The sequence below is a fragment of the Myodes glareolus genome, chromosome 7, assembly GCF_982192425.1.
Source record: "Myodes glareolus chromosome 7, mMyoGla1.1, whole genome shotgun sequence".
Classification (NCBI taxonomy): domain Eukaryota; kingdom Metazoa; phylum Chordata; class Mammalia; order Rodentia; family Cricetidae; genus Myodes; species Myodes glareolus.
Genome location: NC_142032.1, coordinates 37028873 through 37055366, shown reverse-complemented (window position 1 = coordinate 37055366; position 26494 = coordinate 37028873). Strand labels below are relative to the sequence as shown.

The window sequence follows — 26494 nt, the reverse complement described above, 5'->3', positions numbered from 1 at the left end:
CCATAAACATATAGAGACCCAGACAAGTCCATCTGTTAGTGAACCAAAGGCTCTGGTGAAAACTTCTCAATGGATCATTTATTGCTTACAGATGGAAGATGCATTTATATAATCACTCTTTTTAATATTTTTCTATCCAGATATTTCCCCAAAAATTTCATTTTAGTAAATATCTTTAGGAGACCTTTGCAAGTCAGAAACAATAGTTTTTTTTTCTTTTTAAAGGCTTTTTAAAAAAAAAATGGCACTGGAGCAAGACATGGTGGCCCATGCCTTTAATCCCCAGCACTTGGGAGGCAGAGGCAGGCAGATCTCTGTGACTTCAAGGCCAGCCTAGTCTACAAAGTGAGTTCCATACAAAGAAACCCCACTTCGAAAAAAACTAAAGAGGCGGGGAGAAATTGGCAATGGGAATGAACCCAGATCCCTGAGCACGTTAGGCAGGTACTCTACTACTACTGGTCTCCTTAAATTTACCACGATCGCCTTGCACCCAATCTGTTGCACAGGCAGGCCTTGAACTTGTGATCCTCTTGTCTCAGCCTTCTGAGTAGCTGGGGTTACAGGTCTGGATTGCAAGTAATAGTTGGTTTTGCTTTGTTACATTTTCTTTTTTTTTTTTTAAGGTGTGTTTTTCTAGTCTCTGTATTTTTATGCTATGCACATTGCCTTATGTGCTTAAAGGCATTAGTATGGGGGAAGGAAGAGTTACCTAACCAGCTCTGAAGATTTACTCAACCACCTGCCCAGCCAAAAGCAGAGGAAGAAGGCTGCCAAGAGCAGACAGCATAAGGTTCACAAACATTTTAGCATTAGGTTATAACCTAGGTTGCATTAGACCAGTGCTGTCCAGTAAGAATGCAATGTGCCAATGTGAGCTGCCTAAGGATTTCTTACATTTACTTAACTCAGTCACATTTAATATAGGGGAAAAACAAGCTAGTAAAATTATCTTTAACAATGTTTTTCTTTACTTAAGAGATTCCAAAGGATCGTTTTTAACACGCAATCAACACAAAAATTTATTAAGACATTTATTATCTTTTCTGTACTGTCTTGGGAGCCTAGAGTGTATTTATTTTCCAACCCATCTCACTTCAGATTAACCAAAAATACAAGTGGTCAACAGCCATATATGGCTTGTGGCTTTCATATCTAAACACTGCAGCTTTGAACCACAAATACACCCCTTTCATATTTTCTAAGGCAAGTTGACAAGTAGAGACCCACAAAGAGTGTTCACACAGCACAACTTGGACCAAGAGAATGGTTTGTAACTGGCACATGCTTTTCCATCCTCATATTTTGGGAATTTTTTTTCTCCTCCTCTTTCTTCTCCTCCCTCTTTCAGATTTCTCCTATGTGCCAGGGGTGGGCTGGTCAAGTTTTTCCAAGTGAAACTAACCTCACTTGAGATATGCACGAATCTCAACGCTGTGTGTAGTGTTTCCTCAGGGGAAAACAAGTTTATCTCCGGTCGTAAAAAGAAAAAAAATATATAGCTCACAATATTTACTCCTGAGACGGATCTGTTATAATAAAGTGTTCCATGAATGATAGTGCGCATTCGGTTGGAAAAGTTGACTGGTGTCCCATGAGATTGCCGTTTTGTTGTTATTGTTGTTTTCAAACTGTCGTCTCCCGGGAATGGCGTCAACTCTCCAGGAGACCCCTCCAGAGCCCCAGGCTGCTGGACCGGGCGCGCGCTGCCCCAGCTGCCCCAGTTGTCCCCCGGCTCCGGCCGCCGGCGGCGTTTCCGGCCAGCGCTCGCGGTCCCTGTTCGCCCGCCGGCGTCCCTCTCCACTCCGGGTCAGCGGCGGGAAGCGCGCGCCTGCGGCTGGCGACTCGGAGCATCCGGATCGCAGTTCCGCGCTCCGTCCACGCCCTCGTCGAGCGCTCGGTGCGTGCCAGGCCGGGCGGCGCTGTGGGCGGCGGTGCAGGGCCCTCCCCCGGGAGCTGCGCCGCCAAGGTGGAAAGGCGGAAGTTTCCAGGCGCGGCTGACAGATGAGGCTGGCGGCGGGCGCGACGGGCGCTGCAGCAGCGGCTGTGCGTTCGAGTCCCGTCCGCCCGCACCCCCGAGAGTCCCGAGGCCGGCGAGCCACGCGCGCGCCATGGCCACGCTGCCGAGCGCCGAGCGCCGCGCCTTCGCGCTCAAGATCAACAGGTAAGACGAGTCCGCGGCGGGGCGCGCGGGGACTCAGCCACGTCCTCGGTGTCCTCCGTCATCCGTGCCGCTTCCCCGAGCAAGCCTCTCGCGCCACCTCCCCAACCCCCGCGTGGTTCGAGCCGTCCTCGCCATTCTGACAGGTGGCGGGACCCGAGTGTGCGTGTGCGGTGCCGCGCGCCGGGACTTGTCTTACAAATTGCGCCTTCCTTCCAGGTTGGAAAAGGGGAGAGGAGCGAAGTGGATGAAATCAGCTTTGCTTTGAAGCAGATCCGTCTGTCCGTGCCAGGGTTAGGGCTCTTTCAACCTCCCCTTCTTTTCTAGAAAGGATCTTGGCTCCTGATGACATCGCTATTTTTATTCCTTGGTCCAAAGGGAGCCAGCAATGAAGTGGAAAAAGTGATTTTTAAAATTCTTCATTTAAATGAGCAAAAAGGGACGAGCCGTAGCTGACATTTAAAGATCTATAGCACTCCAGTCAATTTATAATCGGAGTTGCTCAGGCGACATCTCTATGTGTTGATTGCTCAGAGTTCTCGTAGACTTGAGCGACAGCGCTTCCTCCACTGAAAACTGCTGACACGCATTCAGGGGCATTTTTGCCTTGACCTGGGAAATCTAGACTGCCTGGCTGAAAGATAACGTGGAACTCCACTGTGAAGGGCAGCCCTCTGGAAGATTTCCAGTTTGTTTTGTTTTTGTGTTTTTCAATTGAGCTTGTGGGAAGTTGATCCACAGTAAATTCATCTTTGGGCTGCTAGAGAGTGAAGCGTGAGCCGCTAGGTATCACATCCTTGAATAGCAATCAGTTAAGGACTTCAGAGGGCCTATGGTGCTGCACTGTGGAGTTGTGAGCAAACCATTTCTCTGACGTCACTATTTCTTCTGTCAAATTAGTTTAATTATTAATGTGGACTATATACAAATGTTGCAGGCTAAAGGGTGCTAGTCTAAAGCCATAAATCATAGCAGATAATCTTCCTGCGGGAACTTATTTTCTGAATCGGGTTTCGTGGCTGTTGTGGGGTAGTAAGGGCTATGCATAGGAGTTTTTGGTGGATGTCATGGTGGTTTAGCTGCTTCTCCTTACTTGTCCCTGTCCTGAGAAAGAAACAAGTCAGGAAGCAGGAACAAGGGCAGGAAGATGATAGGATTCAGGTGGGGTGATACTGATCTAAAGCGAGTGACCCAGGCCTAAATTAACCCTGCAGGCAATCTTACAAGGAGTTATGGGGTTGGTGGAACCCAAGGGTTAAGAGTAACGGACTTGAGCCTGGCAGTGGCGGTGCACACCTTTAATCCCAGCACTCAGAGGCAGAGGTAGGCAGATCTCTATGAGTTTGGGGCCAGCCTATCTACAAGAGCTAGTTCCAGGACAGGCTCCAAAGCTCCAGAGAAACCCAGTCTCAATAAAACTAAAACAAACAAAAGAATTAAGGGCTTGAGCCAGATGTGGTGTTCTTACCTATAATCCCAGCCCTCAGGAGGCTGAAACATGAAGATCACAAGTTAAATGACAGTCTAGAGATCTTGCAACAAACAATCAACAAAACAAAAACAACAACCCAAACAAAACAGTGTTAGAAAAATCAAGAGCTAGAGTACAATCAAATTTGCTTACAAATGGGCTGCTTATTGCAAACTAACTATATAACGTTGGGCGTACACATTTTAAATTTTTCTTAACTTTGGCCCCTCCCCCTTCTCTCTGTCTCTCCAAGGTCTCACTTTGTAGCCCAAATTGGCTTTGAACTCCAAGAAGTTCTCCTACTTCTGCTTCCCAATTGCTGGGGTTGAAAAAAAGGCCACATCTGGCTTTTGTGTAAGAGGGAATAATCCTAATTTCTGACCATAGTCTCTCCCTCTTCTGCTTGTGAGGGGAATTGAGTGAAGAAGTAGAGTGGGGACAGAGTACTCATAAAGCCTGGCTCAGAGTAAATGCTAGGTCACTGTTAGCTCCTGTAACAGTGTCGCTAGTTTCAGCCCGGCCATTGCCATTTTTAATGTCACCATTTCCGAGAGTCGAAGAAGAAAAATAAGGAAAGCTGAAGCTGGAGTGTTATCTAGGCAGAGATCATTTGGGGGTGGGTATGGGGATGCTAACACCCCCTTGAGCTTTCCTGGGGTTGATGTCTCTCACATTTCCTATACCGTGCCGAGAACCCCGGAATACTCATTGGAACAGAATGTTTGTTCTAATCTGGCCAAGAAGTGCCCACCCAGGAAAGTAAAATGTAAGATGTTTTCTAATCTTCTACAGAGAAGATAAATTGCATTTTTCTGTTCTGTGAGTTTTCTTTATACCCTTTATACCATTCTGTATATTGGGTGCAAGAATTACTCTAAGGGCTTGGCAGGAATAACTTTCAGAAGGGTGGATTAATCAGAATGTACCTAGTGGTAATATAACATTAAAACCCACCACTTAAAGATCACACCCTGTGTTTCAGATGTTGTTATCACAAAACCTTAGGACACACAAGTCATCTTGTACAGACGTGTTTAGCTTTGCCAACTTGACACAATCCAGAATCACTTGGGAAGCAGTCTAAATGATGGGCTCTCTCCATTGGTTTTGCTTGTGGGCTTGGCTCTGTTAGATTCTCTATTGTTATTTGATGGAGGAAGACCTAGCTGGTGTGGGCAGTTCGTTTCCTGATTGCCTTACAGTGAAGAAAGCGGACTTAAGCAAGCCAGAGTGTGTCTATGCCCCTTCTGTGCTTGGTCGTGGGTATGATTAGCTGCTTGAGCTCCTGCCTTGACTTCCCCAAAATGATGGGCTGTGACCTGACATTGTAAACCAAGTAAACCCTTTCCTCCCCCTAAGCTGGAGATATTTTACTGTGTAGAGGGAAACGAAACGAGAATAGAGGGGGAAAGTAAGCTGGAGATGTAGGTTGCACAAGGCCATGTCAGTTCTTAAAAGCCACACTGTCAACAGTGGCTGTCAGGACTGCAGCTTGCTTAGGACAGCACCCTTCGCTAAGTCTGCGCTATTTTGATCCACGTGGTATGAGAATTCCCTTTAAAAGCAAAGAATTAACTTTTAAAAATCATTTCAGTAACAACGTTGACAATTCCGTTTCTGAGTAGTGCAGAGTATGTAAACAGTGTGATGGTTTGTGGTGTGAAACATGGAAAAAAAGTCTTTGACTTTACATGTCAAAATATTTTATTTTAAAATAGATCAAATTCCAAAAGTAAGATTGTGTTGAAATATGGCCATTAGGACTTTTAGTACAAGTTCCTATTTTCACTTTTTTATTTAACGATGATATTCCTTAAGATATTTGTCAGGTGAACCACTGTTCTTTCTGTCGATGAAATACTGCAATTTGACATACTAAAAGTTACAACTGCGAGGAGCTCGACTCTGTGCCTCAGCTTCACCAAGGCATGAACGGTCTCTTAGCCTGTGAAAAATGTTCCCCACCGCGTTCAAATTTCTGTGGCTTCCTGCAAGCAGCACTGCCCAGTGCAGGGCCAGGGCCAAAGCCAGAGGAAGTTGAGAAGGCAGCCAGCAGCTGTCTCCCCATGGTTGTCTGGCTCTCTCATGCTCTCACAAGCGTAGATGCAAGTGCTGGAAACCCTGAGGTAGGGCGTGCTGGGAGCGTCCCATGTGATGGTAGCCCTTGTATATGATGTTGTATATTGTTGTGTAGATTATGACATTTCTCCAGAACCTGTAGCTTAGAGCCGTAGAGCACAGAACACCCACTGAATTGTTGTGAATGGTAAGAGTAAAGTTAACTTCCTGGTGAGCAATATGCATTTGTCTTGAGTTTAGTTTTTCCCTGATTGTCATGCAGAAGAGAGACAAGATCTGCATTAGGTAGTCACAATCATGTTGTGTTTGGGGTTTTAGGAGCTGGAACTGCTGTATTGGATGTATCATAGTCCTTTAGGGAGCAATCCCTTGTTAATGACTTTTTCAGTTACTGAAATTTTCTGCTTTTGTAGGTGCCAGAAATTATTAGTAAGACTGTAAAAATTCATTAAACAGTACCTTGGTTTCTTTATCCTTTTATACACTGTTGGGTATTACACCTAGGGCCTTCTGCATGCTAGGCAAGTGTTTTACCACCAACCATTATCCCTTATCGCTTGTTTCTTTCAAACACAGAATAGGTGCAGAACTTGATCAGATGTTAAAGTAAAATAAGAACTTTGGATAAAGAAAGAAAATACATAAACTGTTGGGGGTTATTAATAACCTTCTGGACACCCAGGATTGAACGAAATAGAAGATATGATAGTTCTTACTGTATTAGTTAATTTCTGTTGCTGTGATAAAATACCGTGACCAAAAGCAACTTACAAAGGAAGAATTTAATTTGGCTTATGGTTCTATCAGAGCAGGAAGCCAAGAGGTCATATCTTCTGCTGCAAACACGAAGCAGAAGCAGCAAACTGGTAGCGGGACAAGGCTTAAACTTTCAAAGCATGCTTCCTCCATCAAGTTTACACCCCTTCCCTGAACAGATCTGCCAACAGGGGATCAAGTGTTCAAATGCCTAAGCTTGTGGGGAACAGTTCTCATTCAAACGACCACACTTACTATGTGGCGGATATGGATCTAAATGTTTCTATCGTAACTCACCCACGTCGATGAATTAGGAACAATTACTTTCTTCATTTACAAACGGGGAAAGAGAACTCAGACAAATTATGTAAATTCCCATTCACACTGCTGCTTGAGGTCAGAGCTGGGATTTGTATTCAGTCTGTCTCCAGAATCTTGCCCTCCTACTCACCACACCATAATGTCTTGGGTTTGTTTTAAGATAAAGAAGTAACAATATTTACTATCTACTAAGTATCGTGTCAGACAGCCAAAATTCCAGCATGGTGAGGGAGACGCTCTCTAGCTGCCACCCTCGATGAGAAGTCAGCGGCAGCTGATAGCTACTGGAGCTAGGAGAATTCTTATTTGAAGGACCAGTGGGGGGCCCCCACACCCATGTGCTCGTGGGCAGCACTAATTGGACTTGGTGTGACTGAAAAAGAAAAAAAGATGTGGAGTTGGGAGGGGGACATATTGAGAGAATATAAGGGGAGTTGGAGAAGGGAAAAGGGTGGATGTGATCATATTTTATTGTATACATGTATGAAATCTCACAAGTAAAAATTATAAAGAAATGATAGCAGATGAAAATGTTCATCATTGATTTTATTTGATAAAAAGTACATATACTGAAGTATCATAGTATACTCAATAAATAAGTAGTTATTATTTGTGAATAAAAATTAAAATAAACAATAAAAAATTTTAAATTTTCTTAAAAAAAGAAAGACATGCCAGTCAGATGGCCTAGCTGGCACAAACACTTGTCAGACCACCTAGAGACCTGCCCTCGATGGAAAGAGAACTGATTCTCCAAGGTTGTCCTTTGATCTTTACATATTCACCGTAGCACGTGCACTCACATCCATACACACACAGCATGTACGCATGATAATAATACAAGTACAATTTTTTAAAAGTGAAACAAAGCATTCATCATACCAGTCATTAGGATAATTTTCTGGGAGATAAAACCAGGTGCTATAAAAGAATAAAGTTACATAAAGTTTTCATTCAAGCACAACCCCAAGGTACCAACCTGTAATTCAAGCTACTTAGAGGGCTGAGGCAGGGGGGTTACAGGATCAAATGCAAACTCTGAAACTTAGACCCGGTCTCAGAATGTAAAAAGAGGGCTAGGGATATGGCCCAGTGGCAGAACACTTGTCCAGCATGTACCAAGTCCAATACTTAAAGAGAAAGGAAGAAAGACAGACAGAAAGAAAACAAAAAAGAAGAGATGGGCAGATGGCTCATTGGTCAAGGGTCTCGCTGTACAGGCCTAATGACTTGTGTTTGGTGCCTAGGAGCCACATGGAGGTGGAAGAAAGGACTGACCCCATAATGTTGTCCTCTGGTGGTCACGCCTGCACCCCTTCACTCACACATACGTATACACAATAAGAATCAATAAAATAAAGTTCAAAGAAAAACAACCACTTGGGGCTAGAAAGACACCTCAGTGGTGAAAAGCAAATACCTGTCTAGTGGAGGACCCTTCACATACGTTTGTGAGGCACTGTTCACAGCCTTGTGGGCCCACGGAGTGGAAACACAGCATCATATGGCTCCCCGGGGAGAGGGAGAGATCAAAGACCAGGTCTCCTGTCTCAGCTCTCCTCACAGAGCTAGAGAGGGTATGGGATGACATCACAAACACGCAAGGGAATGAAAAGGCGGAGATCACCCCACTGGTCTCCTTGTTGGAGAACTCTTAAGAAGTAGGGCCACTTGGGTCCTTTAAGTGGCAAACAACTAGATACTTAATATTTGGGGCAATTTTATTAAAGGTTAAAACAAGAGAAATGTGCTATTCCTGATCCTATAAGCATCCAAGCTTATTATTACTGGTCAGATTGCTATATAGCCCAGGTTGGTCTCAAACTCATGATGATCCTTACGCTTCATCCACACAAGCGCTTAGATTAAAAGCATACACCACCAGACCCAGCTTCCATTCTTCTAATTGAGGATCATTATTGCAAATAGCAACACATGCATGTGTGCATGCATGCATGCATGCTTGAACCCAAATGCAACAAATGCAACTCCTGAGAGAGCAGAAAGGAGAAAAGAAACTGCAAGCAGAACAGAAGACACTGTGTGTGTGTGTGTGTGTGTGTGTGTGTGTGTGTGAAGATCAGAGGACAACTTTTGGGAGTTGTTTCTTGTTGTGGTGTATTATTTTAAGACGTGTTACCTTCATTTATGCTGTGGAATATTTGTTTAATGATACAAAGAAAGACATGTTGCATTCTTTTATGTTGTATGTGTTTAATTCTGTGATGCTGTGCTACTTTGCCTGCCTAAAACACCTGATTGGTCTAGTAAAGGGCTGAATGGCCAATAGCTAGGCAGGGGAGAGATAGGCAGTGCTGCCAGGCAGAGAGGTTCTCATCTGCCTCCTTACTAAGGCAGGATGTCCCTTATTTCTGCTAGAGTGTACTCTAGGCTAGCTGGTTTCACTAACTTCTCCTGTCTCCCCCTCCCACATCACTGCAGAGAGTGCTGGAATTACAGATGTGCATCGCTGCATCTGGCCTTTTCCTTGGGTGGCAGGCATTTTACTGAACACAGATTATCAGGCTTGTGCAAGCACGTGCTTTTGCCTGCTGAGCCATCTTCCTAATCCACATTCCCCCATTCCCTTGTAGAATTTAAAAAAACATCTAAAGCAGAAGCACAGTAAAAGGAAAATAGCAAAGTGTAGTAAGCCAGAAGGGGAAAAGATACCCACATTTCAACCACGCATAAATTAATGGTTCTTAACAGTTGGATACACTTCCTCCTAATTTTTACAAAACCCAAATCATCTTGTGCATGCTGCATTATAATCTTTAAGTTTAATATGTGTAAAGAACTCTCCATATCAATTATTGTAGGCCTATATTATAAATAGTGCAAGTGTATTATGATTTACTGAAGTAGCTATTATTGGGCATTAAGATAATTTCCATTTTTTGTAAAATAGTGGAGAGTTTGATGGAACAGTCTAAAGCATGTTCTCTGCGCTTCTGCAAATACTCCATATACATTTCTAGTAGTAGAATTGCTTACTTTAAAAAAAAAATCAAGGTGTTTTTTTTTTTAATGTGAATGCATGCATGTGTGTGCAGTATATATCCATGCAGAAGCCAGAAGGACATTGGGTATGCTCTTGGTTTTTGGTTAAGCAGGCTGTCCAGAGCTGGGTTTACAGGATCATGTGATCATGCCAAGCTTTTTATGTGGGCGATGGCATCCAAACTCAGGTCCTCCTGACCTTACCCACTGAGCGGTCCCCCAGCTCTAGCTCTTCCGGCTACCAGAAGAGGGTTATCACTTCCTACTCCCACCTCTGGCCTGGAAAATGCTGCTTTTCCTGCATTCGGCCCACCCTGCCTTCAACCAAGGGTTTATCATTCTTTTAAGTGTTTCTTTGTTAGTTTTGACTCCTTGCCTGAATGTTCCCAACCTCCTGTTCAGTTGCTCTCCTGGATCACTGAGTAACCTCTGCAGTAACTTTTGTTAGTTTGTTTTTAGTGATTAAAAACAGTCACACATTGCTCCCTTTTGCTTAAAGTGCAACCCAAGATGCTGGCCACTAACTTGACCTTATTTCCTTCCTTCCACTTTACTCCTAGAATAACTAGGTGGATAATGCAGCTTTCAGGCTAGTCTGACAACTTCTTTATTGGTTTTGCCATAAACTCTAATTATCAGGCCTTGAATTGTGGGTAGTATTTTTGTTTTTGTTTTGAGGTCTTTTTTTTGGTTGCTGTTGTTGTTGTTGTTTTACTTTGCTTAACAGTTAATTCCATCAGCACCCCTTTGACTGCATAAATGCCAAGCATTTTAAATAAAATATGTTTTCCTGATGGAGAGAATAGGGAATGTGAGATTTTTTTTTTATGCTTTTTGTGTTTCTTTTCCAGAAAAGATAGGGAAAAAAAACCAGAAACAAACAAAACCTTTTTTTTTTTTTTAAATTGATTTTTGAGACAGAATTTCTCTGTTCATCTTTGGAAACTGTCCTGGAACTCACTCTGTAGACCAGACTGGCCTTGCACTCACAGAGATCCACCTGCCTCTGCCTCCCTAGTGCTGGGACTAAAGGTGTGCACCACCACTGCCTGGCTACTTAGAAACCTCTTAAAGCTTCCTGGCTTCCTCTTCCATTGTCTCTCACAATAAAGGCCAAAACTTAACAAAGCCAAAGTACAACTAGATTAAGAAATGCAGAACTGAAATCAACCACAACTTCTTCCTTTCTCTCTCTCTCTCTCTCTCTCTCTCTCTCTCTCTCTCTCTCTCCTCTTTTGCATATGTCTGTGTGTATAGTCATACACACATGTGTGTTCACATGTGTGTGTATGTGTGTGTGAGGAGCATGCGGTGTGTGGATGCTCCAGGCTGACATCAGATGTCAACCTTCCTCTGTTACTTTTTCTCAGTATTTTAAAGGTCTCTCACTGAACTCTGAACTTGCCATTTTGGCTGACCTGGCCAGCCATCTTGCTTTAGAGAGTGAGTCCATGTCTCTGCCTTCCACACATTGGCATTATGGGAAGGCCTCAATACCTACCTAGCCGCTACCTGGGTTCTGGCTGTCTGAATTCCTTTCCTCACTCTTGCATGGCAATTCATTGAACCGTCTTTCCAGATCCCCTCTTTCCTTCCATCCATTCTACCCTCCTCTCTCTCTGTCTTTTACATTGATATCTCTATTTTTTTTTGTGCCTTTGTGCATATGTGTGCGGGCACTCTGGTGCCATGGCACATGTGTGGAGCTCAGAGGACCACCATTTGGGTTCTGGGGAATCACCAAGTTGTCAGACTTGCCAGCAAAGGTTTTTGCCAGCTGAGCCATCTTTCTCTTATCTCTTGATTTAAAAAAGAAAATTAGGCTCTTGCTGAAGACCGAGTGTCCCCCTGACAGAATGCTTTCTACCAGGGACCCCCTAGTGGTCACATGGTCTAAGAGGGTGGTAGACAATTTTCATTATACTTCCTGTCCTTCATTCCAATCTCTCCACACCGACTCTTAGCTTCACTACAGCCTGCCTGCCAGAGCCCTTCCTCCCACCTACCTTCCACTCCCTAGGGATCCTCTCTCTTGGTGCAGAACCTGGACCCCTAACTCTTCCTTGCTGCCCCCTTCAGTCCCGACTAGCCCATTTCCATTCTTCAGTGTTGCTGACTGACCTGCAGAAGCACTCTCTTCTACCAGGCAACACTAACCAAAGAACAGAACACATTCCAACATAGACACGACTAGATATGCACACCAAACCCACCTCAGACATCATAACCCTGGCTGCCTAGAGCCCAGCCAAAAACACAAACATGAGCAGCCCAGACAACACGCCTCCTCCAGAAGCCAGTGATCCCACTGCAATGAGTCCGGAGAAAGGCAACTTAGCCGGAGCACAAGACAAGGGCTTCAAAGTAGCAATTTTGAATGTGCAAGAAATTTAAAGAGGATGTGAACAAATGCCTTAATGAAGACTGTGAAAAACACAAACAGTTGTTCAAGAGATGTGTTATAAGATATGGAAGTGAGAATTTCAGGTCTTGAGGACAGCGCAGAAGAAAGGGATACCACAGTCAGAGAAAGTGTGAGATCTAAAAATACTCCAGGCACAAACCAGCCGGGAAACCTGGGACACTATGGAAAGACCAAATCTACAATTAATAGATGTAGAGGAAGAAGAAGCCTGGGTCAATAGCACAGAAAATACTTTTAACAAAATCACAGAAGAAAATTTCCCTAAAGAAGGAGGTACCATCAAGGTACAAGTGTGTAGAACCCCAGATAGACAGGACCAGAAAAGAAATTCCCCATGACACATAATAAGCCAAATACTAAATGTACAGAACAAAGAGGATAGTTAAAGCTACAGGGGAAAAAGACCAAATAACATATAAAGGCTGGCGTATTAGAATAACACCTGACTTCTCAGTGCAGACTCTAAAAGCCAGAAGGGCTTGGATGGATGTTCCACAAGCTCTAAGAGACCACCGATGGCAGCCCACACTGACATACCCAGCAAAACTGTCAGCCACAACAGGAAAAAGAAAAAAATACCATGATGAACTTCAAATTTCAGCAATTTCTACCAATCCAGCTCTGTAGAAAGCACTAGAAGGAAAACTTCAGCCTGAGAGGTTAGCCACATTTAAGAAAACACAGAAATAAGTAACGTCAGACAAGAAAATAAAAGGAGGGACCCACACCGTGGCAGCAAAGTAACAGGAAAAAGTCAAAGCTTCTCATGCCTAACTCAGTATTAATGATCCCAATTTCCCAATAAGAAGACACAAGCTAACAGAGTGTAGTGAAAAACAGAATCCATCTTCTTGCTGCATCTAAGAAACACACTGTACCATGAAGGCTATACATTACCTCAGGGTAAGAGCATGGGAAAAATATTCCAAGAAAATGGACCCGTGAAGCAAGCATCTATAGCGATTATAATATCTGATAACATAGACCAAACAAAAACTATTCTGAAGAAATAGGGAAGGACACTACATACTCATCAAAGGAAAAATCTACCGAGAGGATGATGCACCAAACATAAAGGCACCCAAATTCACAAAAGACATACTACTACAGCTAAAATCACATATTGACCCTCCCACAGTGATAATGGATGACTTACATTTGCTGACAAATGAACTGTTGCTGACAAACAGTTTATCCAGGTAAACACTAAACAGAAATACTGGAGTTGAAGACTGTCACAAATCAAATGAACCTGGCAGATAATCTATAGAACATCTCACACAAGCACAAAGAACATACTTTCTTCTCAGCAGCTCATGGAACTCTCTCAAAATTTGATTACATACTTGGACACAAATATAAGTCTCTTATAGTCAGAAAATATAAGAAAATTGAAATAGCTTTCTATAGCCTGTTTGACCACCACAGATTGAAGCTGGATATTAACAAAAAGAGAAATAGTAGAAAATAGACAAACTTGTGAAAACCAAACGACAGATTCACTACTGAGTGAAAAATGGAAATCAAGAAGGAAATTAAAACTTTTTTTAGAGTTGAATAACAATAAAAACAGACACCCAAATCTATGGGACACAATGAAAACAATTCTAAGAGGCAACCTCATAGCACTAAGGGCCAACACAAAAACTTAGAGATCTCATATTAGTAACTTAGCAACACCTGAAAGTCCTATAATGACAGGAAGAAATAATCAAGCTCAACGGTTAAATAAATGGAACAGAAACAAGCAAAGGTATATAATAAAAACTTTAAGACACTGAAGAAAGAAACTGAAGAAGGCAATAGAAGATGGAAAGATCTCCCATGCTCATGGTATGATTAATATAAAACAGCTGTCTACCAAAAGCTGATTCCATGCAATCCCCATCAAAAGTACAACATAGTTTTTCACAGAAACTGAAAACAACAACAGAAAAACAATTTTCAACTCATAGAATACACAAAAAATGCAAGATAGCTAAAATAATCCTGAGCAATTAAAGAACTGCTGAAGATATCACCTTCTAGATTTCAAATTGTATTACAGGGATGTCATAAAAACAGCATGATGTTAGCATAAACACAGACACATTGATCGGTGGAATCAAATGGAAGACCCATACAAAAGTCCATAAACCTGCTGGCACCTGATTTTTTGACAAAAAAGCCAAAAGTACACACTGGAGAAAAAATACAGCATCCTCAACAAATGTTGCAGGTCGTGAAGCTGAAAAGCTTCTATACAGCAAAGGACATCATCATTAGAGCAGGGTGGAGAGACAAAGAAAGATCTTTACCAATTATACAGCTGATAGAGGGCTAGAATCTAGAATATACAAAGAACTAAAAAGCAGAAACAAAGCAAAGCAAAAAAACCAAAAGCAAATAAATGACTCAATTAAAAATTGGGTACAGAAAAAAGCAGAGTTCTCAAAAGAGGAAATAAAAATGGCTGAGAAATACAGAAATGTTCAACACCTTAGCCATCAGGAAAATGTAAATTATAACTATTTTGAAGTTTATCTTACACCAGTCAGAATGACCAAGATCAATAAAATAAATAATAGCAGATGCTGGGAAGAATTGGGGAAGTAGAACACTTACTCATTGCACAAAGTGATGCAACCATTGTGGAAATCAATGTGGTGTTTCCTCAGGAAGCTAGGAACCAATCTACTTCAAGATCCAATAAACCACTCTAGGGCTTAAATCCAAAGAACTCTACTCTACATTCTACTGCAAAGATACTTGTTCATCCATGTTCATTGCTGCTCAATTCACAATAGGCAGAAACTGGAGACAGCATAGATATCCATCAGTTGATGAATGGATAATGAAAATGTGGTACATTTATACAATGAACTATTAGTTGACAGTTAAAAAATGAAATTTGTAGGTAAATGGATGAAGCTAGAAAAAACTATTCTGAGTAAGGTGACCCAGACTCCACAGGACAAATATTGTATGTTTTCTTTTACACGCAGATATTATCTTTTAAAGTATCGGATAACCATAGAGCTTAAGTGCCTAGTAAGAGACCAGCTGGGAGGAGGAGATCTCCCTAGGAAAGGAGCGTAGACTGTATTGCTATGGAGAGACAACACAGAAACTAGAACAGAAGGATTAAGTCCGGAGGGGTGGGAGAGAAAGGTAAAGAATTTGGGGAGGGACAGCTAACACTAGAAGCCATTTGAAAAACCATATAGAAACCTACTATTATAGAAGCTTCCTAAAGTATATACATATATGAAAGAGGTTTGAATGGAGTCATCAAATAATAAGAGAAACAATTAGACATTTTTATGCCACCAAGTAAAATCTCCAGTGCCAGAAATGGATTACATCTTTTTGAGTTGTTGGTCAAAGGGGTTCCACAGAAACCCCAAACGTCATATCCTATCGCCAAGGCTATGGGTTGTTCTCCACAACTTGATGTTAAGGCTGTATTGCTGGAGAACACTTACATGTTATCAGACACGAAAACGTTAGGTTGCTGCCTAACCAGAAGCTTCATCTCTGCGGACTAGTGTTCATGGTGCAGAAAGCTACTCAGCACACTACTGGAGGAGAAAGGTAACATCAATATTTCCCAGCTACAAATCCTGTGACCTACTACGGTGTCCTGCCTGCAAGATATACTGGTTCAGTAGTGGCACAAATGTTATGGGAGTAACAAACCATTTATTTTTTAAATTGGATTTAGGAAATTAAGAAATTTCTTAATTTAGGAATTCCAATTAGGAAAGTTAGATTCACGGAAACTCCTTTTCCATGAAATGGAACCTAGGCTCAACACTGCTAAGAACCTGAGACTAGATAAGCGGCAAAGAACCTGAGACTGGGTAAGTCACAGGTCTAGGGGAAAACCTACTACTATTATTATGCTAAAAGAACACAGCAATAAAATGACTCCTAATGATCTATTCCTATACCCATAGAACAGTGTCTCACTCAACCCACATCATATATGGGAATTAATACAGCAACCTCTAACTGGACAATGTATAGAGGGGGAGAGACTTTGGAACACTTAGTACTAAACAGGATATCTTCATTAAACCCCTGCTCTCAAGGATCCAAGAGGAATAGGAGGCAGTAAAATTTCGGAGCCAAAGGTGAAGGATGTTCTCAAGGCAACAGTGTTTTCCAGACACAAGGGGCAGATGCACATAAGTACATCCAGAGATTGTGAGAACGTGTACAAGACCTGCACAGGATCGAGTGAGATGGGGTCTTAGCACGGAGAGGGGAAAGAGGGCATGGGCTCTCACCCCCAACCAGGAAGATATCTGTGAGTGATACCTGCAGTCAGATAGAAAAATCAGTTTTCTCCAGTGGAGTCTCATTAGGTACATCAGCTGCACATCAGGGCAGAGCCCATGCCCAGGGGTAGTTGGCTAACATAAAATGTAATCAGTGATATTTTTGTAGACGTTTTGTTTCATTCTACTTTGTTTTGACTTTTTTTTTTGTCTTTTACTTGCTTGTTTTTATTTATTTTTTTGTGGGGTGGTTTTGTTGGTTGTGTTTTTTGACTTTTGTTTTGACTTCTTTTTTTTTTGAAACATAAAGTTGGGTAGGTAGGGAGGTGGGGAAGGTCTGGGAGGAACTGGGAGAGGAGAAAAACATGATCAAAATATATTGTTTGAAAACATTTTTTTTAATGAGTAGGTTTGTGATCCTAAGTCAAGTAGTTTGATGTTTTATACATTCACTCAGGCATTAACTCACTCATTCTATCTATCGAGCATTATATCTTGAGTTCTGTGCTAGACTCTGAAAATACAAAGAAAAATGACTCATGGGCCCTGCCTTCAAGGATCAAGGATACTAACCAAAATTAAGAACCAAAAGGGGAGGGGCTTCTCTTGCCTTCTGGCCTGTGGCCTGGCCATGCTGTGTCTGCAGAGGGCCAGCCTTGGGTTCATGTCCCTGGGGATGTTTCAGTAGCATTACCCAAAACATTTTTGGAAATCTTTTCAGAAATCCTTGTAGAGATCAGTAAACACTGCATCTTAAAAACAAGCTCCGTGGCATGAGAGAATGTGCTTTATTTTTTCCAAAGTCTTCAAAAGTATAGAAAACACAGATAATTTTGTAAGTTTGCAAATAGCTGAGAGGCCTGGCTGTAGATGAATAGTCATGAGCATCAGCATCTTATGACTTTTGTTTTAGATATTTTTAAGTTAAAAAAGGGAGTGTTAATGATAAATGTGAAGTCTGCTCTCCCTCCTCAGGTGAGCACTCGGAGGAGTTGCACTTGAGTCCTCTGTGTGTGTGTGTGTGTGTGTGTGTGTGTGTGAGAGAGAGAGAGAGAGAGAGAGAGAGAGAGAGAGAGAGAGAGAGGAGAGAAATACAGAGAGACAGAGAGAGACACACACAGAGACAGAGAGACAGAGAGTATGGACACGCATGCTTATCCATAAGCAGTGTGTTCTGTGAGGTCATTAACGTTCAAACAGGCCCATTATTTTAGACAATATCAGCTGGAATTAAAGATGAGAACTGGGACTTGGGGATATAAGTCCATGGTGGCACTCTTGCTCAGCAAGTGTAAGGCCTTGGGTACAATCTGGGGGTGTGGGGGTGATAACTGTAAAGTCACAGATCTGTTTGGCGGTACTTTCTCAAATTGTGCTGGGTATAAATGCCGAAAGAAGTTCTGAAAGTGGTTTCAGAAAGACGGCTTTCTCAGACTGACTTTCATGATGCTCCTCATGCGGGATTGTAAAGAACAGCAGGTGCTTACATAATGTGTGCACTCTAGCACTATCTTCCAGCCAGTCTTTAACATTATAACTTCACCACTCTTTTCCTGGGGTGACCAAGCGGGACATTTTTTAAGAGCCTTTTTTTTATTTCTCCCTCAGCTGACTGTATCCCGTGATGCATTTGAGATAGGCATCTGGGTCTCAATAACATGGTTATTTTTAAATGCATGTTTTTAAAAGCACAGAATAAAGATGCTTGTCCCCAAGCCATAGGACTTAGAGAAGTGTGTTGGTTAGCAAAGGACTGGTCCTGTCAGCAGTCTGCTTGAGTGTTTTGCTGGTGTAACTGAACCATTACTCCCGTGATCTAGCCAATGCACCACAGCTCACAGCAGAGCTGTGAATGACCATGGGTACAAACCCTTTCTCCTGAGGATTCTACCTCACCCTGCTGCCCTGCACTGTTGTGCTCCACATGGAGCACATGCCTTCACTGGGACACTGGATCTCTCTCTCTCTCTCTGTCTCTCTCTCTCTCTCTCTCAGGTCTCTGCTGGGTAACATGAATGTTTGTTCAGCAGAAGCTGGGAACTCTTTATACACTTACTCTGCTGGGCCCAGTCTGAGGAAACCAGCAATCCTACACTACTTTACACCACAGTGCGTTTCTCTCCCTTACGTTAGTGAGGACAACACAGGCTGGCAAAGCAGCAGCCCATATCCTGCTGGTTAATAAGACGGTCTCAGGCCTCGGTGGCAGCTGTTCTTCTAGAAACAAGACGGTCACCTTCCTTTGACTCTTACGGCTGGCTGGCTTCTTCTACTAATACCTTTCATTCCAATCACTATCTCTTTTCCCAGTACCCTGCAGAAGGGCAATTGAACTGACCCATTCTGCCATCAAGTTTGTCCGTTCTATCTTGTTCTTCACCTGATACTTTCATTCAGACCAACAGAGAGGTTTTGTAGCACGATTAGTAAAAATCCATAGACAGATGTTGGGGTTCAATCTGCAGGTCAGAAAAACAAAATAGCCCCTGGCTCTTACTCTACCTCAGTCCGAAATGGCCATTGTGCCTCCAGGAATCCTCAGAATGAGACAGACTGAGAGCTGCCTCCTCCCATTTTATATTCCTCTCTAGTGATGGGATTAAAGGCGTGCACCACTGCTGCCTGGCTTCTATGGTGAACTAGTGTGGCTACTGGGATTAAAGGTGTGTGTCACCACTGTCTAGTCTGTAAGACCTTCAGGCAAGCTTTATTTATTAAAACACAAATGAAATATCACATTTCCCCTTTTGTCTAAAATAAAAAGGAAGGCTATAACTAATATAAGAAAATTATATACAGTAAGTACAATGACTATATACAATATACACAGGCATTAAATCAACAATATCTAGTCCATTTGCATTTGACAAATTCAGAGAAAATACTCCAGATCTTTTTATTGCCGATGAATTTTCTAGTTATATAGGGGATTTAGAAACAAAACAGTCTATCTTCTGGATTGGCAAATTTTCCATAAATGGAAAGTTAGAACACAGGACACTGTTGGATTATGCGGCTGGATGCAGGTTACGGGTAGAACCCAGAGTGGGAGAGGCTGTGACTCTAAAGAGGTGAGGTTTCTGCCAGGCTCTGTAGGGAAGAGCTGTGGCTGACACTTGGAACAGGTGAGGTGGGAAGGATGGTGAGCCATGTGAGAACGGACCAGGGAGCTCCTGAACAGGGCAGGGAGGCACTGAAGCCATCCCGGTGTGAAGTGGTATTTAGGATGAGGAAAGGGTCTGACGTGCAGACATTGAAAGGGAACCGGTGGGACTTGAGAAACAGGTAAGTATATATTCACTGACTCCTTTCTGCATGCTGACTCCACGCCTGGCACTGTTCTAACTATGAATGGAGTTGTGAATAAGCTAGGCCAGGCTCTTGTCTTCAAAGAAGAAATATTCCAAAGAGGAGACAAGAAACAAAGCATCAACTAAACAAGGAGGGATCAGCTATAGTAAAAGCTGTTCAAAGATATGAAAGGGCATATGAGGTGTGGACAGCTTAGATGGCATGCTCAAGCTAAAGTATCTGAGAGACCATGTCCAGGCCAGACTGTGCAGGGATCAGTATAGGGTGTAGGAAGATGCCTTAGGTAGGGTTTCTATTGCTATGAAGAGACACCATGACCACAGCAACTCTTATAAAGGAAAGCATTTAATTGGTCCTGGCTTACAGTTCAGAGGTTCAGTCCGTTATGATCATGGTGGGACTTGGCAGCATGCAGTTAGACATGGTGCTGGAGAGGTAGCTAAGAGTTCTATATCTTGCACAGGCAACAGGAAGTGGTCTGTCTCACTGGGTGTGGCTTAAGCATATATGAGACCTCAAAGCCCGCCTCCACAGTGACACACTTCCTCTAACAAAGGCCACGCCTCCTAATTGTGCCCCTCCCCATGCACTTATGGGGGCAATTACATTCAAACTGCCACAGAAGACAAACAGTGTGTGTGAGTGGAGCAAAGGGAGGAGCTGAGCAGAGATGAGAAGAAGCAGGTGACAGAGAATCACGGAGCAGTCCTAGAATCACGGAGTGGCCCTAGAGGCCGTAGAAAAGGCACAGGTGTTATTAACTGGAATAGAAGTAAGCAGCAATTGGTTTTTGTGTTTAAAAGATTAATCTAGGAGCTGGGAAGATGGTACTGTGGGCAGAGCACTTGCTGAACACGCGTGAGGGCCAAAGCTCTGATCCCCAGTAAAAACCAGATAGGCATGGTGGTCCTCCTGGCCTGGGAGATGGGAATACCTGGATCAACCTAGCTCGTCAGACCTGCAGCCAGAGATCCTGCCTCAATCTGTAATGTGAAGAATGAACAGAAAAGCACTGGTATCATATGATAAGGGCTGGAAAGATGTATAACAAGTGTTATCCCTGACCAAGGTTTTTGACTTGTATTTGGGGCATGCATGCTTTTAAGGGTTTCTTCAGAGTTTTGTATATTTAATAGCATCAGGATCCCTCTATGGACAAACAAGATAAAGGTGGTATGAGTACATTTATGAAAATTGGAGTTTAAAAGTTAGTTTTGAGAGGATACGCTTGAATTTCTCTTGTAGAACTTTTATTTAAGAATACTGCCCTGATGGATTCAGATACATGAAAAGTGCGCACCATTTCCACAGAGCATTTTGAGACACAGACTTGGGGTTTGAGCCCTATGTCCGGGACTCATGATTAGGAAAATATTGATTAGGAAGTCATCTCTGAGGTGGGAATAATGATTGAAAAATGGATACATTTTGGGGGACCATTAATATGACCCCACAGGTAAAGGTACTTGCCACTGAACCCACTGAACTGAGTTCAAACCCTAGGAATCACAGGATAGACTGACAGAGAGAACTAACTCCTCACAAGTTATCTGACCTCCATATTCTCTCTCTCTCTCTCTCTCTCTCTCTCTCTCTCTCTCTCTCTCTCTCTGTCTCTCTGTCACACACACACACACACACACACACACACACACACACACACACACGATACATTTTCTCCTGGAGATGTAAGAAAAGAAAATGAATGGATCCAGGACATGAATCATACCAAAAGAGAACTATAAGAGGAGTGGCTAACTGCTGCGTATACTAGGAAAGGGAGCTGGTGGAGCAGTGAGAGCCCAGATGCCACATTTCAAGGGTGAAGCCGGCACCATTGGCTTTGCCTTGCTGGCTCGTGGAATCTCCCGAGGCAGCAGTTTAGTACCTGCTCGAGGAAGTTGGGTCTCACCGGGTTAGAGAGCGAGTCAATGCGGAGGAAGCAGAGGAAGCGGACAGAGGCCACTCCTCTAGAACATCTGTACTGACAGAGAGAAGTGGGACAGCGGTAACCAGACACTCCAAGGAGGCTGTGACTTCACACAGACAGGATCTGCACAGACGAAAGGACGTGCAGCATTTAGAAAGAATAGACTACTTAGTTTGTTAAATAGCTAGGGGTGGAGGAAGGTGTTTAGAGTCTTTGATGTTGTCCAGTGAGTAACAAATGTCATTTTGTACTGGTGTCAAGGCTTTAAAAATGTAGTAGTTTACAGAATATTGGGTGTCATTATGGAATTTTCAAGTGAAGGGAAGTGATATGCGTTGTTCTTTGCTCCCATTCGTCTCCCTATGCCCCCCCTCTTTTTTTTTGTCCTCGCTTTTCCCTTGTCCTGGACCCCTCTATATCTCAAGTAGTCTTCCTCTGCTCCTCTCTCTCTCTCTCTCTCTCTCTCTCTCTCTCTCTCTCTCTCTCACACACACACACACACACATGCACCTTTATTCTTCACATGAGAGAAAACATGTAACTCTTGTCTTTCCTGTTCCCATCGCACTCTTATGTAACTCTCTCTTTGTTCCCTTCTTCCCACACGATTCCCTTCTGTTTTCATACCATTACGAGTTCTAACAGTAATAAAGAGTAATAAGGAATAATAAGATTCTACTTAGATATCTTCCACATAGGAGATTTTGAGACATGACATCTTCATAGACAGCATTACCTTTATGAATGTGGTATTTGTTTTAGTTTTCTCATGTTTATATTTATCTTCCTAGGCCTGAAGAGATGGCTTAGTGGTTAAGAACATTGGCTGCCTTTCCAGAGTGCCTAGGTACAATTCCCCGCACCCACATGGCAGCTCACAGTCATCTGTAACTAAGGGATCTTAGTTAGTTCTCTATTGCTACAACAAAACACCATGGCCAAGGCAACTTCTAAAAGAAAATGTTTAATTGGGTTTATGGTTTCAGAAAGTTAGAATCTGTAATTGCAGAGCAAAGGCATAGTTCCTGGAACAGTTGAGAGCTCACATCTTGATTGCCCAGCAGGAGGCAGAGAGGACACTGAGAATGCCACAAGTTCTTTGAAACCCTGAAGCCTATCCCCAGTGACACACCTCCTCCAACAAGGCCACACCTCCTAAACCTTCCCAAACAGTTCCACTAACTGGAGACCAAGTATTTAAACATATGAACCTATGGAGGCCATTCACGTTCACATCATCACGGGACCCAGTGCCCTCTTCTGGCCTGAATGGGCACCAGGCATGGAGGACGTTGGAGGAAAATGCTTATACATATAAAAATAAATAAATCTTGAAAAAAAACAATTTATCTTCCTACGTGTGAAGTAGAAGAATGACAGTATTTTTATTCTGATACACACTTGCTGTGAGTTGATATGTTCCTCTGTCAAGAGTCCTGAGCTCTGGGATGTGAGCTTATTTGATTTAAAGAGAGGTCTTTTGAGGTCTAATCAAGCTAAAGTGAAGCTACCCTGTGTTAGGATCGTCTCAAGTCCCCATCACTGATGTCCTCGTGGGAAGAGCCTCAAGGACCCAGAGGCAGCCATGGGAAGACTGAGGCAGAGTGGCTATCCTCCCACAAGCCAAGGAATGTCAAAGATGCCAGCCAGACACTACCAATGCTAGAATTCTTCTCAGCAAGCATGGCCTAGCTGACACTTTGTTTCAGCTGGTGGCCTCCAAAACTGTGAGAATAGTTTCTGTCATTTTAGGTGTCCAGTTTATGGTAAAATTCTGTGGCAGTTCTAGGAGACCAATGCATTCTAAAATTTTGCAAGTTAAAACAACAGCTGATTTTGTTTTCCCGGTTCCAGCAGTCTGGCTGTTTGGGTCGGGCCAGCTGCATGGCCTTCTGTAGCTTTCGTTTGGGGGAGTTATATCACAGCTAGCTGGCAGCTGGGGTGAAATGGGCAGATGACCTCCTGCAGGAGTTCAGGCCCTTGATGCTGACTGTTGGGAGCCCTCCCTCCCCTCTTCATGGGTCTCAGGATGACGCCTGGCTTCCTAGCCTCCCTACAAGGACTGTGAGCATCCTAAGAGGGTGACGGCGGAGGCTGTGAGGCTTCTTGAGGCGCACGACTGGAGCTGAGCTTCATTTGCCTCAAGACTCAAGTCGGATGGTGCTACACGATGCTTGACCATTTAACTCTATCACCTATGCTACAGGGGAGGTGATCCTGTCTCCATGACAACAGTCAGACTGTTTAAGCAGAAGTTCTTGCCTTTCCCTGTTTATATCACAGTGCCCATTTTACGGGCAGAAAGACTAAGAATGGATGACGCTGACTCCCATAAAGACGCCCGTGAATCACCCTTTGTGTGAGACCCTTTGGTCCATGGGAGACATCGTTGTGTCTGGAAGAACAAGCATAACCCTGCCTGGAGGCAGGTGAACGAACTTAACAATGTCTTGGTTTTCTCACAGACCCATAATTACCTTGCTGAAGCCCGGATTGCGCAGAGACAACCAGGGTTGTCAGGCTTGAGAGCAAGTGCTTTTACCAGCGGCTCCCTCTTGCCAGCCCAGCTGCTTCCATTTTATGCTCTGCTGTGGTCTGGCTTTCAGGTTACCCTGGCTTCATTCAGTGGGCGAATAGGATGCTGCATTTATTTCTCAAATTCCTCAACTCAAAAATACTGTAAGAAGTTTCCCTGAGGCCGTTGACCAGCACTGTTCCTAAGGTTCACTGATGAATGGTGTGTACGGGGAGGGGACTAAGGAGGTATGGTGCAAACCTGGCAGCCAACTTCGGCAGCCGCTCATCATTGTGAAAAGAGAGCAAGGGTCTTTGGCAGTTAGCTAGGCATCTCTGCCACGGATTACAGTCACAAGGAAGGAGCAGAGTGTTTCATCACCATGTGCAGGCCTCTTTGGTTTGCTAGATCAAATAGTTTGATAGATAAAAATGGTATGGTCTACATCACAGAATCTGGGTGTCATGTCTGCAAGGGAAGCAATAGCCAGAGAGTCATGGAGAAGGTGCCTGAGGTTCTAGAGGGAAACAGTGAGAATTGAAGGTGGAATTGTAAATTGGGAGTGGATAATGTGGGGTCAGGGGTGTATGAAAACATGATTACTGTCAGGAGTACCAGAAGCCCAGAATGTAACTGCAGACTGGAAATCACACAGCTGCTAAGGAACCGGGTTGGTTGGCCTTGTTCTTTCTTCTTGGAGCATCTAAATTTAAAGCCTTCTAGGAAAGCCCACATTGAGATGTGGTGAAAGCAGCTTGACCGTGATTAATTTTGAGTCCTACTTGCCAGGAGAAGCAGCGTGGCGGTTCTGATCTGGGAGGAAGAGGTATTCCGAATGTTCGCTCCCGTGTGACTCCTGTAGTCTGCGACAGGACAGCTGAGATGTCATGGACTCTCCGTGTCTGGGTCTCTGTGGGTTAGCCGTCTCCTGCTTTGTTTATGGCTGAGTCATGTGCTACTCCGTCTTCCTAGCTGATGTTAGATGCCACAGTCACGATAACAGCCCACAGGAAATAGCTCTTGCCAGCCCCGCTGGCACTCAGGGCAGATTTTACAAGTTCTTTACTTTCCTCCTCAGCCCCTGGGTTTTTCTACCTGTAACATAGGAATATTAATGCTATCAGCTTCTTGGGGTCGTCTGAAGTAGACGTGAAAACGCTCCCCAGGCTGAGCAGTGACCATAGTGATGCCGTGCCTGGAGAGCGGGGTCATCTCCGTCATCATGTCCTAGGGTGGCATGCAGTAGTACGCCTGACGTTCTGCAGGGGATCAAAACAGGAAGTGGGTTAGTAAGGACAACGTCACCCAAAGTGGAAATGAAGTATGGAAAAATGTCAAAATGACAGCCACTGCAAGTTAAGGAGGAGTTCAGCAGATGTGGTGGCCTGGCCCTGTAATCCCAGCATACAGGAGGCCGAGACAACAGGATTCAAAGTTCAAGGCCAGCCTGGGCTACTTAGCAAGACCCTGCCAAAAAAGAAAGGGAAGAAGGAAGGAAAGACATTTCACTTCACTTACAAGCACAGCTTATATTTAGAATGGGCACATGTAACATATGCACATAGAAATACATCACTCACACTTTGTGGTGAACTTTGATGGAAAGAGACTGAAATGCAAAATAAAAACTTGGATTTTAAATTTCCCAGGAATCTCTTGTTCCGAGGACTGGAAGAGATGGCAGATCACACCGCCGTGTTTTCCTAAAAGCAACTTTTATGGACAGTCCCAAGTAATGGAAGACTACGAAGAGAATTGTATAGGCCCATTTAAGTAATGCACACTAAGGGCCTGTTGTGAGCGTTTGTGTATGGGATGGAAATAAACAGAATGGTACAGAACAGAGCTAATAGGGAGATGTGATTGACCCCCAAGGAGTAGCAACCACACTAGATATAATACCCCGAGACCTGCGGACTTGCCTCCTATTCTCTTCTAAAATGAAAAATGGCTTGCTAGTTCAAAAAAAAAAATGAGTTACTTATACAGCAAGCTGAAGTGCAGAGAAGCAACAATTTTTTAAAATAAAAAAATGATTTCCAATTATTGGACCTAAAGCTCATCACTTTTCATAGCTTGATATATTATACACAGACAGACACACACACACACACGATTTTTACAAACTTGGAAGCATGTTTAGCAGTGTTTTAGAGCCTGCATTGTCAGTTAAAGACAGTAGCAACAGCTTTGCTTGCCATTTAATACCCTTGGTTTACATTTCTTTTTTTTTTCTTTTCTTCTTCTTCTTTTTTTTTT

General features: G+C 43.3%; 1 protein-coding gene across 1 annotated transcript in view; it reads left to right on the top strand.

The window, feature by feature from the left end:
- The first annotated feature begins 2012 nt into the window (after positions 1 to 2012).
- Dock8 (dedicator of cytokinesis 8) overlaps positions 2013 to 26494 on the top strand; it is a 203407-nt gene continuing 178925 nt past the window's right edge. The window contains exon 1 of the mRNA XM_087908020.1: positions 2013 to 2164. Within this exon, the coding sequence (XP_087764146.1) occupies positions 2112 to 2164 (53 nt within the window). The 5' untranslated portion in view covers positions 2013 to 2111. The remainder of the gene's footprint in view (positions 2165 to 26494) is intronic.